This window comes from Pristis pectinata, chromosome 41 (assembly GCF_009764475.1).
Source record: "Pristis pectinata isolate sPriPec2 chromosome 41, sPriPec2.1.pri, whole genome shotgun sequence".
NCBI lineage: Eukaryota > Metazoa > Chordata > Chondrichthyes > Rhinopristiformes > Pristidae > Pristis > Pristis pectinata.
Window position 1 is genome coordinate 456,511 of NC_067444.1, and position 21,747 is coordinate 478,257.

The 21,747-nt window shown below is 47.4% G+C and overlaps 1 protein-coding gene across 1 annotated transcript; it reads left to right on the forward strand.

Annotated features, from left to right (window-relative positions):
* Positions 1–927: 927 nt before the first annotated feature.
* LOC127566452 (NACHT, LRR and PYD domains-containing protein 3-like) lies at positions 928–21,333 on the forward strand. The gene is made up of 8 exons (XM_052008884.1): positions 928–988; positions 12,827–12,993; positions 13,920–14,091; positions 14,189–14,254; positions 17,522–19,259; positions 19,920–20,006; positions 20,162–20,329; positions 20,495–21,333. The coding sequence occupies exons 1-8, from the start codon at positions 931–933 to the stop codon at positions 20,580–20,582; spliced, it is 2,544 nt and encodes an 847-aa protein (XP_051864844.1). The 5' UTR covers positions 928–930; the 3' UTR covers positions 20,583–21,333.
* Positions 21,334–21,747: the final 414 nt, after the last annotated feature.

Below are 21,747 nucleotides of genomic sequence, written 5' to 3' on the forward strand. Positions count from 1 at the left end.
GCACTGCCTCGCCTGGAAGGACTGTCTGGGGCCATGAACGGTGGTGAGGGAGGAGGTGTAGGGACAGGTGTGTCACTTAATGCGCTTGCAGAGACAAGTGCCTTCTTTTTCATTGAACTGGGTTTCCCTTTCACCACCATTACTGCAGCCCTCACCCGCATTTCCTCCATTTTCTCACGTCTGCCGTCACCTATCCCCCCCCCCCCCCCGACATCACAGGGACAGGGTTCCCTTGTCCTCACCTACCACTCTACAAGCCTCCGCATCCAACACATCCTTCTCCGCAAACTTCCCCCATCTCCAACGGGATCCCATCAACAGGAACATCTTCCCCTCTTCCCTCTTCATTTCCGCACAGATCGCTCTCTCCCTTATCCACTCGTCCCTCCACAACGATCACCCTCCCGGCACATAGCATTAGCACCAGTGTTGTAAAGAATCAGGTGCGAAAGTGTTGGCGATGAGAGAAATCAATGTTTCATGGCCAGCAAAATAGTTTCAGCCTGCGCTTCTGGAACAGGCGTCCATTGCAACAACATAGCGCTGCTGGTTGCAGGAGGACAGAAGCAGCACAAGCTGTTTGCTCAGCCTCTCCAACCTGCCCTGCAGTTCCGATGACCCACAAACAGGTTTTATCCGTACTCACGGAGCAGGCCGCATGATTAGTTCTTGGAATGGGACTGGAAGGCAAACCGCGACGATCAGATTACCAGAGGGTACAGGCACGGGGTATACTCCAGGAATAGTGCGGTTTTAGGCATTGTGTGATTGGAGCTGGATGGGCGCAGGTGGACCAGGCTGTGTCATGACCTGAGTGGATGGGCCCAAGTTATTTGGAAGTATCGTTCCCCTTTTCACGTTATTTAATGTCTGACCCTGCTGTTAATTCTGTGTTTACCACAGAGCACCAGAATCTGATACGTCCCCAAAATGGCTGAAGGAGCGGGCAGGCGAGGAGTTCCAGCGAGCTCAACAGGAAAGGACGGGGGTATGTTATAGAATTCTTTTGAACTATAATTATTGAGTTGGCTGAGGGTCCGGATTTAATTCAGGAACAGCAATTCACAAAAGATTTGTGACGGGAACAAGCAGAGAGATGGATTCAATTAACATCTATGGAGGCAGCACAGTCACATGTGGAAGAGGTACAATTACTGTCTGATTCGTGCTCCTTATTGCGGATTCGCATTAAAACAGTGAGAGACTCCACAGATTTACTGAGAAACGATGTGACCCAGCAAGCAGAAGGTAACCCAGAGCAGAGAGGTGATGATGGGCAGGTTGAACAGTAACAGGAAAGTGAGAGTGATGGGTTTTTACTTTCACGGGAATAAGCAGTTTCTTCTCCGAGGACAGGTCCACAGTGAATATTCTATATTCCTGGAGATAGGAAAATGGAGGTTTCAGCAGGTGGGATCATCTCTGGGAAGGCAAGTAGGAAGAAACGTAGCCGTGGTTGTCAGCAGTAACCTGTGACGGGCTGAATGTCCGCCTTCTCTACCATCTCCTTTGACCTGAGTCAATAAAGTCATTATAACGTACTTGATATGTTAAAAGCAGGAGAGATGTGATCCTGCATCAAGAGGATAGAGTTTGGGTCTGAATCAGACTCGTAGCAGGATGGTCCTGAGATGCTTTGATCAGTCACAGGACGTTCTGACCAGGGCAGGTTTAATCATAGCTTCCGACAGACCAACTGTATACTTGCTCAGCAAAAGCATCATAAGTGTATAAAAAAAAACTACAGGCAACGTTCACTGCCAAGCACTCTCCAGTCCTTGGACACATCAGGTGACGACAGTTAAGACTTGGTCAAATAAGTAAAATGCGGTTTCTTAGAGGAAGAGAGATGTTGAGAGTTTTAATGTAATAAGGGATGGAGTGACCAGGTGATTAATGTACTGAGTTTGTATTCAGATCAGCGAAACGTTCGAATCCCACTATAATGCTTGAATATAAAGCGAAGTGATAAAATAAACCTGTAGCAAAATACCAGTGTTACTTATGGTGAACACGCAACCGCTGGATTGTCGTCAGAACGTTTGCATTTCCGTACAGCGGAAAGATGCCATCGTCCCCCGTGTGCCTTTCTCCAGATCCTCCAAACGACGACTGCCCTCAGATGGAGAATTTGTTATATAGTGGCTGGAGTCTTGTCAGTGTTGATGGTTCAGAGACAATGAATGTGCGAGTTAGCTGCATTCGGACACAATGCATGTGTGACATTAAACAGAAAATGCCGGAAACACTCAGGTAGTCGGGCATCATCCGTGCAGAGAGACTCGCACAGGTGCCTACGAAAGGTTTTTCTTCCTCAACTGTGGCTTCCCGTCTGTTAAAGCAACAGAACCCACGAAGGCATCTCATCTATTTCCCACACTTCTGCTCTCATCCGCTCTCCTCCTGGACAGACCAAAAGTAAACGTTCCCTCGTTCTCACCTTCCACTCTACCAGCATAGTATTCAATGCATCATTCTTCACTATTTCTGCCAACATCAACATGATTTCACACAGGACACGCATTCATTCCCATCTCACCTTTCAGCACTGCAAACAGATGGATCTCTTCAACTCCCCGGTACGCTCTTCTACCCCATTAAACAATCCCCTTATCATTTCCTAATGTAACAGCAACACTTGACATTTTACCACCCCACCACATCCTCACATTACGGAGACCCAAACAATGTTTCCAGGTGAAGCAGTGATTCACTTGTACTTTCAAACTAGTGTATAGCATTTGGAGATCTCTGCGGTAAACTCACGCCGGAGAAGCCTAAAGCAGATTGTGGAACTGCTGTTCATAGCCCTTGCAATCGGTTTACAAGAGTGCCCTCAGCTTCCAGTTACGGACCATGTTAATTCACCATCCCAGTCGCCCTCAGTCCAACTTGTCTGTGGTCTTCCACATTGTTACAATGAGACCCAACACAAGCTTCAAGAACAACACTTCGCCTTTCAGCTGGGTATATTCAGACATATGGACTGGATACAGACATACAACTGTTGGAAATTCACTATTTCTCTTTGGAGCAGAACTGGTCATTTCTGCCTGTCATCCATCCATGATTTTGGCTCGGTCTTTTGCCTTTCCTAAAATTGACCGGCCTACCGGGCAACAAACGAAATCCAGCAACAACAATCTAGGCGAAAAAGTATAACGCAACTCCCACTTTAACTTACGTTGACACGGATGTTCCCCTTATTCCAACTATGTCTCTCCCACCTTCTCGGACACTGAAAACTATTTTGTATTATCTTTCCGAGTTCTGGCAAAGGGCTTTGGACCCAAAGTCAGATCCTCCCTCCGCGGATGCTGACTGAGCTGAGTGGATCCAGGTTTGGTTATTATTCAGACTTCCAGCATTTGCAATGTTTTCACATTCTCTTTCACAATCTCTGACTGTGTTATTCAGCAGCAAGAGTTGGAATAGCTCAATTCCTGTTGCAATTTGCGACTGGTCATCAGTGGGAATAGGGTGAGATGACCAGGAGATGCAATATACGTGTTCTATTTATAAATTTTGTTGTGGGGCAGTGAAATTGTTGCATGAGGGGAGAATACGCGCCCACAATTAGAGGTTACTGAAGTTTTGCGATCTGATGCAAGGATAATGTCTGGAATCTCTGGTCTCAGAGGCAATGCACATGGAATGCAAAAGTAACACTGAAGTTTATTACATTATATTGTCACAGTGGAGCAAAATGCAAAGGACATACATTTTTGTTAACATTGGTGAGAGCAGTTTCCGTTATCTTTCATGTGATGTTGCTGGAAATTACGTTATTTATTACCCATCTACGTCATTGAACTCAGTGACATAACCATCGAACCATAGAGCACAAAACAGGCCCTTCGGCCCACCATGTTGTGCCGTCCATCAAACCACCCTCACACTATGTAAACCTTTCCTTCTGCATATCCCCCTATCTCACATTCCTCCATGTGCCTATCCAACAATCTCTTGAACCTGTCCAGTGTATCTGCCTCCGCCACCACACCAGGCAGTGCATTCAATGCACCAACCACTCTCTGGGTGAAAAATCGCCACCTGACATCTGCCCTGAACCTCCCACCCATAACCTTAAAGTCATGCCTTCTCGTCTTGAGCATTGGTGCCATGGCTAGGAGGCGCTGGCTGTCTACTCTATATATTCCTCTCAATAATTTATATACATCTATCATGTCTCCTCTCCTCCTCCTCCTTTCCAGTGAATAAAGCCCTAGCTTCTTTGGCCTCTCCTCATATTCCATACGCTCTAATTCAGGCAGCATCCTGGTAAATCTCCTCTGCACACTCTTCAACGCCTCCACATCCTTCCTATAATGCGGCGACCAAAACCGAACACAGTCCTCTAAGTGTGGTCTAACTAGAGATTTGTAAAGCTGCATCATCACTTCGCGGCTCTTAAACTCAATCCCACGATTTATGAAAGCTAACATCCCATAGGCCTTCTTAACTGCTATATCCACCTGTGAGGAAACATTCAGTGAACTGTGAATATGAACCCCCAGATCCCTCTGGTCCTCTACACTGCCAAGTACCTTGCCATTTACCCTGTACTCTGCCCTGGAGTTTGTCCTTCCAAAGTGTACCACCTCACACTTCTACGGATTGAAGTCCACCTGCAACTTGTCAGCCCAGCTCTGCATCCTATGAATATCCCTCTGTACGTTCCGACAGCCCTCCACACTATCCGCAACACCACCGATCTTGGTGTCGTCCGCAAACTTACTAACCCAGCCTTGCACACGCTAATCTAAGTCATCTATAAAGTTTTTTCTAACCAATCGAGTGGGGGCTGGACTGCGCAGGCGCGGCGCGGGCAGCTTCAAAAAGGATAGAGAAAAAATCTTCGATGTACTCGAGGGCTTCAGTTCAGAAAACTTCGGAGCAGCTGTTTTTTTCTGTTTATCAAGTTTATTAGGTTTTAAGAGTAAGGGTTAGTTAATGTTAGGGTTTTAAGTATAAGGGTTAGATTTTTACAACTTTCATTGGTAAGTGTTTTGAAAGTTTTTTCTAACTGGTCGAGTGGGGGCTGGACTGTGCAGGCGCGGCGCGGTCAGCTTAAAAAGCAAACAGTCTATGTAGCGACAGCGTCGTAGCGGGCAGCGGAGTGAGTGGAAGCAGATTGTTCTGGGCTTTGGCTCAAGGGGCTTCTGCGTGAAGGTACAAGGAAGGTAAGTAGCTGCTAAGTAGGTAAAGGTAATGTTTACCTGTTGTCTATTATAGATTTGTAGGTGGGATTATCTCGGGGGAAAGAAAAACAAGGTAGTCAGATGGAGAACATGGTCATATGCTGCAGCTGTTTGATGTGGGAAATCGTGTACCTTGCTGCGGTCCACGATGGCCACATCTGCAGTAAGTGCTTGAGGCTGGACAACCTTCGGCTCAGAGTTGATGAGCTGGAATCACAGCTACAAACACTGCGCAGAATAAGGGAGGGAGAGAGTTATGTAGACACGGTCCATTGAGAGGCAGTCACCCCTCCTTAGAGCAGGTACATCTGAAGTTCAGCATGCAGACAAAATGGTGACTGTCAGGGGAAGGAAGAGGAAGAGGAAGTCTGGCAGGCAGACAGAGCAGGGACCCTTGGATGCTGTTCCCCTGTGAAACAGGTTTTCCGCCTTGGAAGCTGTTGAAGGGGATGACCTGCAAGGGACTAGCTGCAGTTACCAGGTCTCTGGCACTGGTACTGGTACTGCTGCTCAGAAAGGAAGGGTGGGAAAGAGACATGCGGTAGTGATAGGGGACTCGATATTCAGGGAAACAGATAGGAGGTTCTGTGGCAGTGAGCATGAATCACGAATGAAATGTTACTTCCCAGTTTCCAAGGTCATGTATGTTACTGATCGAGCCCACAGCATTCTTGAGAAGGAGGAAGAGCAGCCAGAAGTTGTGGTACATGTTGGCACGAACGACATAGATAGGAAAGGGGATGAGGTCCTGAGGAGCGAGTTCAGGGAGCCAGGCAGAATACTGAGGAAAAGGACCTCAAGGGTAGATATCTCGGGATTGCTGCCGGTGCCACGCGATAATGAGGGCAGAAATAGGAGGAAGTGGCAGATAAATGCGTGGCTGAGAAGTTGGTGCAGGAGGCAGGGTTTTAGGTTTCTGAATCATTGGGATCTCTTCTCGGGAAGGTGGAACCTGTACTGAGAGGACGGGTTACACCCAACCAGAAGGGGGCTAATATCCTTGCGGCTAGGCTTACTAGGGTGGTTCTGGAGGGTTTAAACTAGTTTGTGAGGGGGAAGGCAACCGGAGGAGTAGGTCAGAGGAAGAAGGGAATGGAGAAAAGTTAGATCAAGCAGGTAGAGAGTCTTTGGGGAAGGAGAAGCAGACTACAGGCTATAGAAGTAGTAAGGTAGATGGACTGAAGTGTGTTCACCTAAATGCAAGAAGTGTCAGGAATAAAGGAGATGAACTCAGGGCTTGGATAAGTATGGGGTACCATGATATTGTGGCTATTACTGAGACGTGGCTGACGTCAGGGCAGGAGTGATTATTGAATATTCCTGGTTTTCGGTGTTTTAAGAGGGATAGGGAAGTGGGGAGAAGAGGAGGAGGGGTGGCGATACTGGTCAGGGACACTGTTGTGGTTGTGGAAAGGGTGAATGTTGTAGAAGGATCATCTATAGTGTCTGTATGTGTGGAAGTAAGGAACAAGAAAGGAGCAGTTGCTCTACTAGGAGTATTCTATAGGCACACCGGTAGCAGTAGAGATATAGAGGAGCAGATTGGCACGCAGTGTTTGGAGAGAAGCAAAAATAACAGGGTTGTTATAATGGGAGACTTCAACTTCCCAAATATAGACTGGAATCTGCTTCGTGCCAGAGGTTTAGATGGGACGGAATTTTTCAAATGTGTCCAGGATGGATTCCTGACCCAGTACGTTGACAGGCCGACTAGTGGGAATGCCATGTGAGATCTAGTTTTAGGAAATGAACAGGGACAGGTGAAGGATCTATTGGTGGGTGAGCATTTGGGGGACAGTGACCATTGATCCATAACCTTTAAAATTGTCATGGACAGGGACAGGTGCAGAGAGGACAAGAGGTTTTTCAATTGGGGAAGGGCTAACTACGAGGCTACAAATAGAGAACTTGGGAGTGTAAAGTGGGATGTCCTTTTTGAAGGGAAATGTATCATGGAGATGTGTTCGATGTTCAGGGATCTTATGCAGGATGTTAGGGATAAATATGTCCCGGTGAGGCAGAGAAGGAATGGCAGGGTGAAGGAGCCGTGGGTGACGAGGGAGGTTGAACGACTAGTTGGGGAGAAGAAGGTAGCATACATAAGGTATAAGCAGCAAAGTTCAGACAAGGCCCGTGAGGAATATAGAGTAGCAAGGAAGGAACTTCCTTGTCCCCTTTTCATGTCCCCTTCTGGCTGAGGAGAGCCAGAAGGGGACATGAAAAGGCGTTGGCTAGTAAGGTTAAGGAAATACCAAGGCCTTTTTCACCTACGTGAAGGGTAGGATGATGGCTAGGGTAAAAGTAGGTCCGATTAAAGACAAAAAGGTGGGAGAATGTGCCTGGAGGCGGCGGAAGTGGGAGAGGTTCTCAATTAATACTTCTCTTCGGTATTCACCAAGGAGAGGGGTCTTCATGACGCGGAAGGGAGTGCTGGTAAGCGTAATGTTCTCGAGGTTGTAGATATCAAGAGAGAGGATGTGTTGAAGTTGTTAAATAATATGAAGCAGATAAATCCGTGGGCCTGACGGCATTTTCCCCAGGCTGCTTCCAGAGGTCAGGGAAGATATTGCTGAACCGCTGGTAAGGATCTTTGAGATTCGTTGTCCACGGCGATGGTGCCGGAGGATTGGAGGGTGGCGAATGTTGTCCCCTTGTTCATAAAAGGTAGTAGGGATAGTCAAGCGAATGACAGACCGGTAAGCCTTACGTCTGTGGTGGGTAATCTGTTAGAAATAATTCTAAGGGATAGGATTTATGAACATCTGGAGAATAATGGACTGATTAGGGACAGCCAGCATGGATTTGTGAAGGGAAGATCCTGCCTCACAAACCTGATAGAGTTCTTTGAGGAGGTGACGAGGAAGATTGATGAGGGTAGTGCGGTGGATGTGGTCTATATGGATTTTAGTAAGGCGTTTGATAAGGTATCTCATGGTAAGCTTCTTCAGAAGGTCAGAGGCCAAGGTCTCTGTTGGGTCACATCACAGGGATGTTCGGAGTCAAATGTATCGGTGAGTATGGAATCACACAGAGGTCAAACTGTCAGAACGGGAGATTCCTTCGGTTCGGTGTGTTGTGGGCCAGGTGTGAAGCTTCATGTTCACCTTTGCAGATTCTGACAGGTGCATTTAGTTCCATTAATGGAAATTCTCTTCTACCATGGTAGTGCCCACTAAAGAAGAAGTCTACTTGCCAAACTGAGTAACCAGAAACCAAGAAAACAGGAGCAGCAGTATGTCATTCAATGCTCTGAGCCAGCTCCACCATTCAATATCGCCGTCCATTATTCAGTTTTCTACCCATTTCGCTTGATCTCTCCAACGCCGAGCAATGTCTGACTTCTTATTGAGTATATTTAATAAATTGACTTCAACTTCTTACTATTCTGGAGAAATCTACAAGCTCACCTCGTCTATAAGGTGGCTTCCCTTTATCCTTAGACTATTACACTTGGTCCTCATCTACCCGTCATCAGGAATATACTTCTGCATCCATTCTGTTCGTTTCTGTCAGAATTTTGTAGGTTTATCTGAACTGCCACCTCAATTTTGTGAACGCGAATTCCTATAAGCCTAATTGGCTCAATTTATCTTTGCACTTCAGTCCTACCATCCCTGAAATCAGTCTGGTGAACTATTTATGAACTCGCTTCAATGCAAGAACTTCTTCGGTTAAGGAAATCAAAACTGTATTTTACTGCCTGTGCTAAGCTACAGTGGGTATATGAAAAGAATGAGGAGGAGGTTAAATGCGTGGTTGAGGGATTGGAGTCAGGAGCAGGGATTCAGTTTTCTGGATCATTGGGGCCTCATATGGGAAAGTTATGACCTGTTCAAAGAGGACGGCTTGCACTTGAATCCCAGGGGGACCAACATACTGGCGGGGAGGTTTGCTAAGGCCACTGGGGAGAGTTTAAAGTAGAATTGTTCCAAGGTGGGATCCGTACTGGAGAGACTGGGGAAGAGGTGTTTGGCTCTCAAATAGAGGAGGCTAGGAATAAGTACCAGAGGCAGGTAATAGAGAAGGAACGTGTTCAGACAGGCTTGAGATGTGTCCATTTTAACGCAAGGAGTGTTGTGAAGAAGCCGAAGGATGAGCTTCGAGCTTGGATGTAGATCTATGATGTAGTGACCATTACAGAGACTTTAATGGCTCCTGGGTTAGGATGGTTGAGTCAAGTGCCGGATTTTAGATGTTTCAGAAAGGACAGGGAGGGAGGCAAGAGAGGTGCTGGAGTGGCACTGTTCATCAGAGATAGTGCCACGTCTGCGGAAAAGGTGGACGTTGTGGAGGGATTGTCTACAGAGTGTCTGTGGGTGGAGGTTAGGAACAGGAAGGGGTCGATAACGGTGTTGGTTGTTTCTATGGGCTTCCCAAGAGTGAAGGTTTATTGAGGAGCAGATAGGGAAGCAGATCCTTGAAAGGCGTCAGAAGAACGGACTTGTTGTGATGGGGCATTTTAATTTCCCAAACATCGATTGGCATCTCCAGACAGCGAGGGGTTTAGATGGGGTGGAGTTTGTTAAGTGTGTTCAGGAAGGTTTCTTGACACAGTATGCAGATAGACCTACAAGAGAGGCTGTGCTTGAATGATATTGGGAAACGAACCTGGTCAGGTGTCAGATCTCTCAGTGGGTGAACATTTTGGTGATGGTAATCATAATTCTATCTCCTTTACGTTAACACTGGAGAGGGATAGGATCACAGACTAGAAAGGTGTTTACTTGGAGTGATGGGATTTATGAGGCTCTCAGGCAGGAAATTGGAAGATTAAATTGGGAACAGATGTCATCTGGGAAAAGTACAGAAGATATGTGGCAAATATTCAGGGGGGTATTTGTGTGGAGCACTGCATAGACATGTTCTGAGGAGACAGGGGAGTCATGATAGGATACAGGAATCGTGGTATACGAAGGCTCTCATGATTGTAGTCAAAAGGAAAAGAAAAGCATACTGAAGGTACAGAGAGCTAGGTAATGTTAGAGATCTGGAGGAGTACAAGGCTAAAAGAAAGGAACATAAGAAAGAGATTAGGAGAGCCAGAAGGGCACGTGAGAAGGCCTTTGCGGGCAGTATTAAGGAAAACCCCAAGGCTTTCAACAAGTATGTGAAGAGTAAGAGGATGAGATGTGAAAGGATAGGGCCTATCAAGTGCAGCAGTGGGAAAGGGTGTATGGATCCGGAAGAAATTGCGGAGTACTTAATGAATACCTTACGTCAGTATTCACCATGGAAAAAGATATGGGTGATTGTAGTGAGGACTTGCAGTGGCCTTGAATATCTTTTGTAGATATTACAAAAGAGGTGGTGCTAAAACCTTTGGAAAACATCAAGTTGGATAAGTCGCCGGCACCCGATGAGATGTACCACAGGTTGCTGTGGGAGACGAGGGAGGAGATTGCGGAGCATCTGACAAAGACTTTTGCGTCGTCGATGGAGACGGGAGAGGTTCTGGAAGATTGTAGGCTTGCGGTTGTTGTTCCCTTATTCAAGAAGGGGAGGAGGGATAGCCCATGAAAATATCGGCCAGTGAGTATTACCTCAGTGGTTGGTAAGCTGATGGAGAAGATCCGGAGAGGCAGGATTTATAAACATTTACAGAGACATAATGTGATTGGGAATAGTCAGCATGGTTTTGTCAAGGGCAGATCCTGTCTTACGAGACTGATTGAATTTTTTGAGAATGTGACTAAGCACATCGATGAAGGGAGAGTAGTAGATGTAGTGTATATGGATTTCAGCAAGGCGTTTGATAATATACCTCATGCGAGGCTGATGGAGAAGGTGAGAAGACATGGGATCCAAGGGGACCTGGCAGTGTGGACACAGAACTGGCTGGCTCCAGAACGCAAAGAGTGGTTGTTGAAGGGTCGTATTCTGAGTGGAGGTCAGTGATCAGTGGTATAACTCAGAAATCCGCACTGGGACCCTTACTATTTGTGATTTTCATAAAGGACTTGGATGAGGAAGTGGAGGCATGCGTTAGTAAGTTTGCGGATGACACGAAGGTTGGGTGTGTTGTGGATAGTTTGGAGGGTTGTCAGAGGTTACAGAGGGACATAGAAAGGATGCAGAGTTGGGCTGAGAAGTGGCAGATGCAGTTCAACCCAGATAAGTGGGAAGTGGTTAATTTTGGTAGGTCAAATATGTTGGCGGAATATAGTATTAATGGTAGGACTCCTGGCAGTGTGGAAGATCAGAGGGATCTTGGGGTCCGAGTCCATAGTACGCTCAAAGCGGCTGCGCAGGTTGACTCCGTAGTTAAGAAGGCATATGGTGTATTGTCCTTCATCAATCAGGGAATTCAATTTAGGAGCCAAGAAGTATTGTTGCAGCTATATAGGTCTCTGGTCAGACCCCACTTGGAGTAATGTGATCACTTCTGGACGCCTCACTTCAGGCAAGATGTGGAAGCCATAGAGAGGATGCAGAGGAGATTCACAAGGATGCTGCCTGGAATGCGGAGCATGCCATATGAAAGCAGGTTGAGGGAACTCGACCATTTATCCTTGAAGAGACGGAGGATGAGGGGGGACCTGATAGAGGTATATAAGTTGATGAGAAGTATTGATCGGGTAGACAGTCAGAGGCGTTTCCCCAAGGCTGAATTGGTGGCCACAAGAGGACATAGGTTTAAGGTGCTGGGGAGTAGATATAGAGGAGATGTCAGGGGAAAGTTTTTTACTCAGAGAATGGTGAGTACGTGGAATCAGCTGCCGGAAACAGTGGTGGAGGCTGATACGATAGGGTCCTTCAAGAGACTGTTAAGTAGTGACATGGAGCTGAGTGAAATAGAGGGCTATCTGTAACCCAAGTAATTTTTAGGGTAGCGAGCTGTTTAGCACAGCTTTGTGGGTCGAAGGGCCTGAATTGTGCTGTAGTTTTTCTATGTTTCTATGTTTACAACTGCACACAATACTCAAAGTGCAGTCTCAACCGGACGCTGTGTAATTTCCGCAAGACATCCATGTACATCTTATCCCCAAGCCCATGTACTTTAACTTTGTCTGCTAATCTCTAATCTGGCGTCTCACGGAACGTCCAGATGCACTACATTCCCTGGTCCATCTTTATCTCTTCTGCTGGTTGCATCCTCAAAACAGTCCAGGGGATTCAGTCAGCATGATTTCCATTTTACAAATCATTGTCGAATTTATACAACTCTTTCATTTTTCTCCTTTTACATCTTCTACTATAGCCTCGAATTATCCACACCACTGACGTCAGGCTAGCCAGTATACAATCATAAATTTTCTTTCCGCCATTTCTTTGAGAGATTTACATCCCAAACCATTAAAAACTACCTCCACCTCGACGGATTCTGCGGCCAACGTCTGTAGCACCTTTCGCCCGTCAAAGGAAACTGTTGAACTGGGTCAATGCAGGTGGAATTAGTGAGAAGCGAGTGACAGCAAAGTTGATTCAGGAGGGACTGAAATGGTTCAAATGAAATGCACTTGTTCAGTACAGACAGTCTGGAGCAGTGAAATCCCATAGACATTGGGACTGTGTGTGTTTGTGATTGCGTTTGGTGAATTGGCGCCCTGTCTTTTAGTCCTAGTAAGAATGTTGTTGCCCAATAGGAAGTCAACAATGTCTTTAGATTTCTCCATTTTCCTTCACAGGTCCGGACGCAGAGATTACCGAGCTCCTGGCAGATTGGAACGATTTCAAGCTGCTGCAATTGACGGACTTCTACCGGGACAGGTTGCAACAGGCGATGGAAGGAGGGGTGCACGGAGTCAGCTCGGCGTTAACGTACGAGAATCAGTTCAGTGGTCGGGAACATCGGGTGAGTGGGAGGGAGGAAGACTGAATCTGGGTTATTCACACATCACGGGACTGATGGGATGTCGGATATCAGAGCCATCGGATGTTAAAGTAGGAAAACAAATAACTGTGGAATAACTGTACCAAACTGGAAAAAATTGTGAATCAGAAACAATGATAGAAAGGGCTGAAAATATCCGGTGGACTTGTGGTAGCTGCCCAATTTTCAGATTGAGGGGAGGCAGGTGAATTCTGTATTAGCTTAAAGTAAAAGAGTTTAAATGGAAATATAATGGGAAAATTCGGTTGGGAAGACAGGAGGATGTCAGTGAGAACCGGGAGAGCAGCTGCGGGTGCCACAGGGTCTCGTGTGTTATGGGTGTAGATGATTGTGCCATAATGTGAAACTGTAAACAGTGTGAAACGTGGAATATTGCATTATTGTAATAATGTGATGCTCAATCACTGAATAAACCTCCTTTGGAAAAAGAAAAATAACGTATTGTCTTTCAGCCAGTAATCCGCTGTCATGTTGGACACCGGCGCACTAAGGAGATGAATCACATCATCTGTTCTGTAGCTTCTCTGAGACTGCCCACTCTCTTAGAAATATCCTCTCAACTTCTTCCTTCATCTGTGATCATGATTTTCTGAATTGTGTTTGACACGATAAAACCCCGTGAGGTTATTATTTTCCAGCATTTTAGGATTTGGAGTCACGTCAACGAAGTGGTCGCGGACCAGCCAGGATCTCATTGACTGGGGGAACAGGCACGAGGGTGAATGTCCCTCCCCGCGGTCTGATCCCAGAATGTACAGTCCGTGTTCAGACAGGATCAGCGTTCATCCTGGTGGCTGCTCAGTGTGAGCCCGTCACGACACATCATTTACTCTCGTTCTCTGTGCGATTCTGTCAGTCATCAACATTTTCATTGTTACTCTTCGCAGAAAGTTACTGAGCTCGCTGATAAGGGAGAGCGAGCGGACAGTTCCAAACTCCTCCTGAACCTGGTGACGGAGAAAGGTTCCCGGGCCCGGAGGGTGATGTGGGAAACCTTTGTGAAAATGCGGAATGGGGTCCCAAAGTTGGACAAAATACTGAAAGAAATACAGGAATATGGTGAGATAATATCAGATATGATTTCAATTTTGAATACAAACTCTGAATGCTTTACAAATTTACATGTTTGATTTCATCATTGTTCACATTGAAACAGGGTGTGTTCCGTCCGATGGAGCAAACATCGCTCAAGGTTTACCGGGGGTGACCAGTGAGCTGAAAGGTAAGGGAAGAAACTGCTCCTTCCACCAACGGTTGATATTTGTGTAGCGTCGTTAAGTTGATGAGCCTCGGGGGGTTTATCAGTTAAATGTTGGCGCTGTGACACAGCACAGAGTGGGACACGTGGAAAACAAACTGTTGAAGGGAGAGCATCTGAGGGGCATGATTACGAGGAATGACACAGAGAGTTGGGGAGCTTGAGGAAAGGGATCAACCTTCTCTGGAGCCTCCACCAGGATCAGAGCGATTCATGCTGGGGACGGACAAGGGGGCGGATCTGGAGGAGGGAGAAACCGGGCAATTTATTCACACAAAAGAACAAACTCCTCCCCAACCCCCATCCTAAACGGCCCTCACCTTAAATCATTTTTCTAATCTCCACCAGTTCCTTCAGAGAGCATTTCTTAGGGTCGGGAGTCTGTGGAAGTTCAGGTCACGGACTAACAGGAACAGCTTCCCTTTAGTTAGAAGAGCAGGTAATACACCAGCTAATGTGTTCAACCCCCAAACAACAAATGAACTCCACTCTGCTTATTTCCGCAGGCCCTCAGTACAATCAATACCACAGTTATCCAGTTGAATTTGCAACTTAATAATCCTGGGAAGTCCATCAGGAGACAGAGTTGGTGAGGGTGAGATAGGAGACAACATCCTGAGCCCAGTCCACAGAAGCTGAAATGCATGTGTGCCGCTGGTGTGTGATGGAAACTGGGACAGTGCAAGGGCTGTGAGTTAGTGCGGAAACAACGAGTGTTGTGGGGTTGGGGAGAAGAAGGCCCAAGGAAAGGCTTGGAGAAATCTACGTCAGCTTCCTGCCCAGACTGTCCCGGTTTGCGCTTAACCAAACCGGCACAGTCTGGGCAGGAAGATGACGTCCATCAGTAAACACAGGGTGTCTGTGTCAATGAAATTCGGTGCAGAGCGTAAGTTCAACAGTTTGGAAGATTCTATATTTGCAGAATGTGTTGGAATACTCCACTTCACAAGTAACCAAGGTGAGAGCAAGGTTTAAGATGCACACCAGGACAGGTGGGACAGGGAAAGAACGGAATAGACTGCAAAACTTAATCTTGCAGTGGGCCATGTTTTGTCTGATTATCCGAAGGTGTTGAACAGAAACACAAGGAAACCCTGCCAGGACCATTATTCCTCTCTCATTACCAGTAACCAAGTCCAGAGATGCGACCTTCCTTCTTGGACCAGAAACACACTGCTAAGGAAGTTTAAAAACTCGTCCTCCTCCATGTCGCTTGTGTTATTGCTGCTCCAGTCCACATTTGGACATTGACGTCCCTCACTTTCACTCCAGCATGGATTTAGTACATTTCTACAATTCGCCTGGAGACTTGTTCTTCATTGCCCTCCCTGCTGCTCGCCCAGAGTTGGTGGGGGGAGGTTTGTGGGTTGTATCCGCATTTACATCCACGGAAGCTGAAAGGCGCTGCTTCAGTGGAGGTTTGGAAATACAGTAGTAGCAGCACGGCTGAAATAAGAGGCTCCGAGATGTGCCCGCTGGAGCACGAGAAGAGACGCGTTGGACTTGCAATGGTTCATGGACTGGAATTAAGATTTTCAAACAGGATAATATGGGTTGGTGGCCAAAGTAGGGAGAAGCGTGGGGTTTCTGTGTAAACCGGACGTGTTGAGAGTTAGGGGACGGTCACCAGCGCAATTGGCAACATGAAGGTTGAGGGAAGGAGACCGACACCAAGGGAAGAGCACTCCGACAGAAAGGAATGGAATGATCGGATGGTGTAAGCACCAGATACAGGTCAGGAGGGACGATATTACGGAGGTGGAACTGGACGGGTCTCACAATCAGGGTATACAATACCAGGAACTCAGCTGAGGCTCAAATGGAATACTTTGTGAAAACGATCCATTGTCTCTTCCTCGCCCAGTGCCCCGAAAACCCATCTCACCAAACCTCTCACTGATACTGTACCAGTGGAGGCCCTGACCATTCACTGAGTGCCCCCAGATAATCTGCCCAAAAGGGTGAAGCAACACCCACCAAACGAAAATGTGATGTCAGCACCAGACATATTTCCACTTCCCTCTCCATTCACCATTCGGAAGGGACCGTTCAATCTGTAATTAACACTGAATCGCCTTCGGGCAGCACCTTCCCTGTTCTTTTACCTCTTCTCTTCCAACCATTCAGGGGATGAACCACCTTCCAAGGTGACGCAATGATTCATTTGCACTTATTGCACTTCATTTTTAGTCTCTTACAATGTGACGTCCGCTACAAACGGAGAGTAGTGACCACTTTACAACATAACCCCTCTCTCTGCTACCTTTCCCTTGATAAAGGTGACTCGGAACTTACAGTTGTATTCCACTTCAATTCTCCATCTCACGCCCACTCTGTCACCTCTGAATTTAGCCTTCCACATAACCAGAGATTGAGACAAGGAGCAGCTTCTAATCTCCCCATAATGCAGGTGACAGCTTTCTGAGCTCAACATTGAACACAAAACTTCCAGATACCCAGTCTCTTCAGTCTATGCCAGATGTTTTCTTCTGATGACAGGTCGTCAACCTGGAATATTCACTCAGTTGCTTTGTCCTTTCTCCTTCGACGCTGCTCCGTCGATTTATTCCTCCTATCAACACGCGTACATGCCCGCCCGGCCCTGTTTCAGCGATATACGTCATCCAGTCTCTCCAGCGGTCTCCCTTCTCCGTGTCCGAAGACACGCTGGTTTTCCAACTTCTACTTCTAATAAAACTAGGAGACCAGTAACGTTAAACTCTCTCACTCTCTCACACACTCTCTCTGTCGCTCCCTCGTTCACGCCCTCCTCTCGCCACCGATCGTCAGATCTGCTGTATATTTCCACCACATTCTGTTTTTACTTTGAAACAGTAACTGTGCGATTGTGTTTGTTTGTTAACAGTGTCAACAAACACCCAATGTAGGTGTTCAAATATCAACACGTGTTGTCCAAATTTGTCCCACATGAAAAGAAATATGGCTGTGGGATTGACGTGCGAGTGGATATTAAAGGTCAGATAGGAATAACTGAACCATCAGGGAAACGTTCACCTTCACAGCAGTTACTGTCCAAGTGTGAGGGTGTGACTTTTCAAACATTGCTCACTTTCGACTCCCGTGTCTGTCAGCGTTTAGATTCCTGCACTATGAACCATTGGTGAATTGATGTAATAAAAGAGCACTTAACTAATTCGTGTAATATTAATTACTGAGTTTTGACTTGCGCCATCTAACATTTTGACCATTTACTGCCTGTTCCCATGGAAGACGTTCAGCAGAAACACAAGGAGACTCTGCGGGCACAGACGGAAACACTGAGAGTGAACACCATCCTGATGAGGGAGAAGGTGAAGGTTTTCCAGCTGGTTGATCGATACGCTGAGCTCACGGTCATTTCAACTGTTCGAGATCGGACACTTGTGGAACATGAGCTGCTGGTAAGAGGCCGGGACCATGAGGAGTGGAGAGAGAAACATCTCCGAGAAGATCTGGAAAAAATACGGACTGATCAATTGTTCCAGAGCAGCTTTTCCCGGAGTAAATCCAAATCTGGGTGTTCGGCTGCAGTGGCCGGAGTCCCGGGGATCGGGAAAACAACAATGGTGCAAAAGATTGTTTATGACTGGGCCACGGGGAAAATATACCAACACTTCCAGTTTGTCTTCAGTTTCAAATTCCGAGATTTAAACTCCATTAACTATAGAATAAACATGAGGGAACTGATTCTGGATCAGTATCCTTACGTTGGGAATATTCTGGGAGAGGTCTTGAAGACTCCTGAGGGACTGCTGTTTATATTCGATGGGTTGGATGAATTCAAGCACACAATCGATTTTTCTGACAGTCGGAGAGAAACAGAACCTCGGCACATGTGCCCAGATCCCGAGTGGCGGTGTGAAGTGTCTGACATTCTGTACAGTTTAATCCAGCACAAGCTACTCCCAGGGTGTTCAGTGCTGGTGACAACCCGTCCCACTGCGTTACATTTATTGGAAAAGGCGGATATCAATGTCTGGGCAGAAATCCTGGGATTTGTTGGTGAGGAACGGAAGGAATATTTCCACAGGGCTTTTGAAGATAAGACGGTGGCAGCAGCTGTTTTCAAATACGTGAAGGAGAACGAGATGCTGTACACAATGAGCTACAACCCTTCCTACTGCTGGATCCTCGGACTGGTACTGGGCCCCTTCTTCACAAAAATAGACAGGGACCCGCAGCAAGTTCCCAAGACCATCACCCAACTATATTCCTACTATATTTACAACATCCTGAAGAACCACGGCCGTGAGATTGAAAGCCCCCGTGATGTGTTACTGAGGGTTGGTCAGATGGCCTTCACAGGAGTGTCCAAGAAGAAGATTGTGTTTACGGATGGAGATTTGATCAAGTACAATCTGCAACCTTCCCGGTTCCTTTCCGGGTTCCTGATGGAACTTTTGGAGAGAGAGGATTCTGGCCGGAGCGTGGTGTACACATTCCCACACCTCACTGTCCAAGAGTTCGTAGCTGCACTCGCAGAATTCCTTAATCCAGATCGCAGGGATATCCTGAAACTTCTCACTGAAGCCCACAGTACGACGGATGGGCGATTTGAGGTATTTCTCCGTTTTGTTGCCGGTCTCTCCTCCTCAGGTTCAGCTCGGGGGCTGGCGGAGTTTCTGGGTCCATTTCCCCATCAAACAATCTGCCGAGTGATTGACTGGATGAAGGAGGAAGTGAAACGTGAGATTGCAAACACACGGAGTGAAGCTGGTAAAAGGAGACTCCTGAACACTCTGCACTACCTGTGTGAGTCTCAGAACCGTGGACTGGCTCAGTCAGCACTGGGATTTGTGGAAACACTTTCATTCCGTGGATTGCGACTCTCTCCGATTGACTGCGCCGTCCTGTCTGAGGTCATTGGGCTCTGTGATACAATAGACCACCTCCATCTGCAGGGCTGCCACATTCAGTGTGAAGGGCTGCAGCGGTTGGGACCCCGGCTGCACAAATTCCGGGTGTTGGGGTAACTGTTAATTTGTTTCAATTTCTAAATGATAGAACTTTCCCGATCTGCATTGCTTCTGTGTGACTCCCTCCCACACCTCACCTTCCTGGTGAAATTCTCTCTTTCATTTGTTCCCTCGGTGGGACTCTCTCCCCTACACTCTTCCCCGGCGCGTCCGCCCACACACCCACCACACACGGCGCGTCCATGTTCACCCCCCAAAATCTGAACGGCCACTGTGCACCTCCACCCACCTCCCTCGCAGCCAGAACACTCTTCCCCAACCCGGCCTGGCCATTCTCATTCCCCAGCACCGGCCCGACCACTCTCCCTCCCCCTCAGTGTAACTCTACCTCTCCCTTCCTCAGCTGTAGTTTTGTTCTCCCCTCCTAACGCGCTGTGTGTGGGTGATTTCCCCCATCCCCCGCCCAGTCTCTCTCACTCGCTCTCGCACACACACACACACTGAGACTGAAGGGGGAGAGTTTACACACCACTTTATTGGATAAATTACTGATATTCTGTGAGGGACTGGGAGCTGGGCACTGAGGGGTGTAATTAGTGATTAATTTGCTGAAGTGTCTCAGGTAATAGCCGAGTTATATTCTGTTATGTCAGACTCTGACTGGACCCCAGGTGTGAATAAGTTTGTTCCTCACTCTGTCTGTCTGTGTGTAGACTGGCGATCAACGGCCTGGGAGATTCGGGAGTGAAACTGGTGTCTGCGGCTCTGAGGGACCCGGAGTGTAAAATACAGAGACTGCGGTAAGTCCCAGACTATGAAAGATTGTGTTTACAGTCACTGAGTATCTGACACTGAACATTCATGTGGTAAATGATTGTGTTACTGATAAACTCTGGCGATTTGCACCGTCTTCTGTCTCTCTTTGTCCCCCACGCTCACTTTCTGTCATCTCCAGGCTGGAGGGGAACCATCTCACAGATTCTGGCGCCGATGATCTCGCCTCCGCTCTCAGGGCAAACTGCTCACTGACGCAGCTGGACCTGGGATCAAACTCCCTCACAGACACATCTGTCCCTACTCTCCGCCGTCTCATCCTGACCCGCCCGAGTCTGGAGTGGATCAGGTGAGTGTTTGTGTTCATGTTAAACGTGATAAAATATCAATGGATCCTCCAGTTTTTCTGGTGACATTCTTCTGTGAGTGTTGTTGAAATATTAACCCCAGTCCCCAGTTACTGACACTGAAGTGGAACCTGTTTCTTCACTCTTTATTCTTCACTCTGTTTCAGGCTGCGGGGGAATCGGTTCAGTCCGACCGGGGAGAAGGAATTGAGGTCGTTGCAGGAACCCAGACCCGGACTGAACGTGGACCTGTGAACGTCCAATGTACTGACATCCCCGCCGCGGGATTTGATTATATTTGGCCGGTTTCCCGCCCTCCCCTTTAAACCCGCGCGCTACTGGTTTAAATCCAAACGGCCGGAATGGTTCCCAGCTGGAGATGTGCGCGCCTCCTCCTGCTCTGACGTCAGGTGGAGACCTGATCACACGTGATCTGAACGCTACCATGGATATCGGGGGCTGATTGCACCCCAGTGGGGCCCTGGAGGATTACAAAGACAGAGTGGTCCCGGGACAAAATGGGACACGGGTGATCGCATTTCATGTGCGGTGTGGAGTTATGTCCGGGACACGACTGATGACATTCAGTGTTTCCGAGTGGGGCTCACTCTGGGACACCAGTGATGTCAGTCAGTAAGACGGGGGTGGGTGTAATTAGCAGGGTTACGAACCTTCATGGTCACGTTGCTCAGAAGGCAGGGGGAGAATTTTACGTCCATCCAGCAGACTGTGTATATAGTCGTGATAATTTGTAAAATACTTCAATAGATTACCATCGACATGCAGCGTTGTAGGACCCGGCCCGGAAGTGTGATTTCTAATAATTGTGCTGTTCAGTTAAGTGAAAACATTGAGCATCCAGCAACTCCTTCTGGTGCGGAAGGAAGTTGATGAAAGGAGCTGATTGTTCAACCTGCCGCTCATTGTCGCTTGTCTGTTAATTGTGCGCGAATGTCACTGAACTGTAAGCAGCTTCTTTTAACTGCACGTCAGAAAGCTACTCAGTTATATTCGGCATGGTGAACTCAATAAACTGTGGTAGGTTCAGTTCTGAGCTCCTGTCTTGCTGTCTGAATTGTGTCTGTCTTAATAAAAATGAACGACCAGTCACCACAGCGGCATAGAGCTCCTGTATTTGCGGAACAGACACAGTGCTTCAACAGAGGCCTCGAGTGCCCAACACTGACAGAACGGTAGAGTGCACGTCGCCGTGAACCCAGAGCTTCCCTCACTGACAGAACATCAGCGGTACACTGTAACGTCAGCCCACAGCGTCCCTCACCGACAGAACCCCAGCGGTACACTGTAACATCAGCCGACAGCCCCACTCAGGGCAGTTACATTATCCAATGAGTTGGGGGAGAAGGGGGCAGACGAAGAAAGAGGGAGAGAAATTGGCAAAGAAGAATGGGTGAGACGG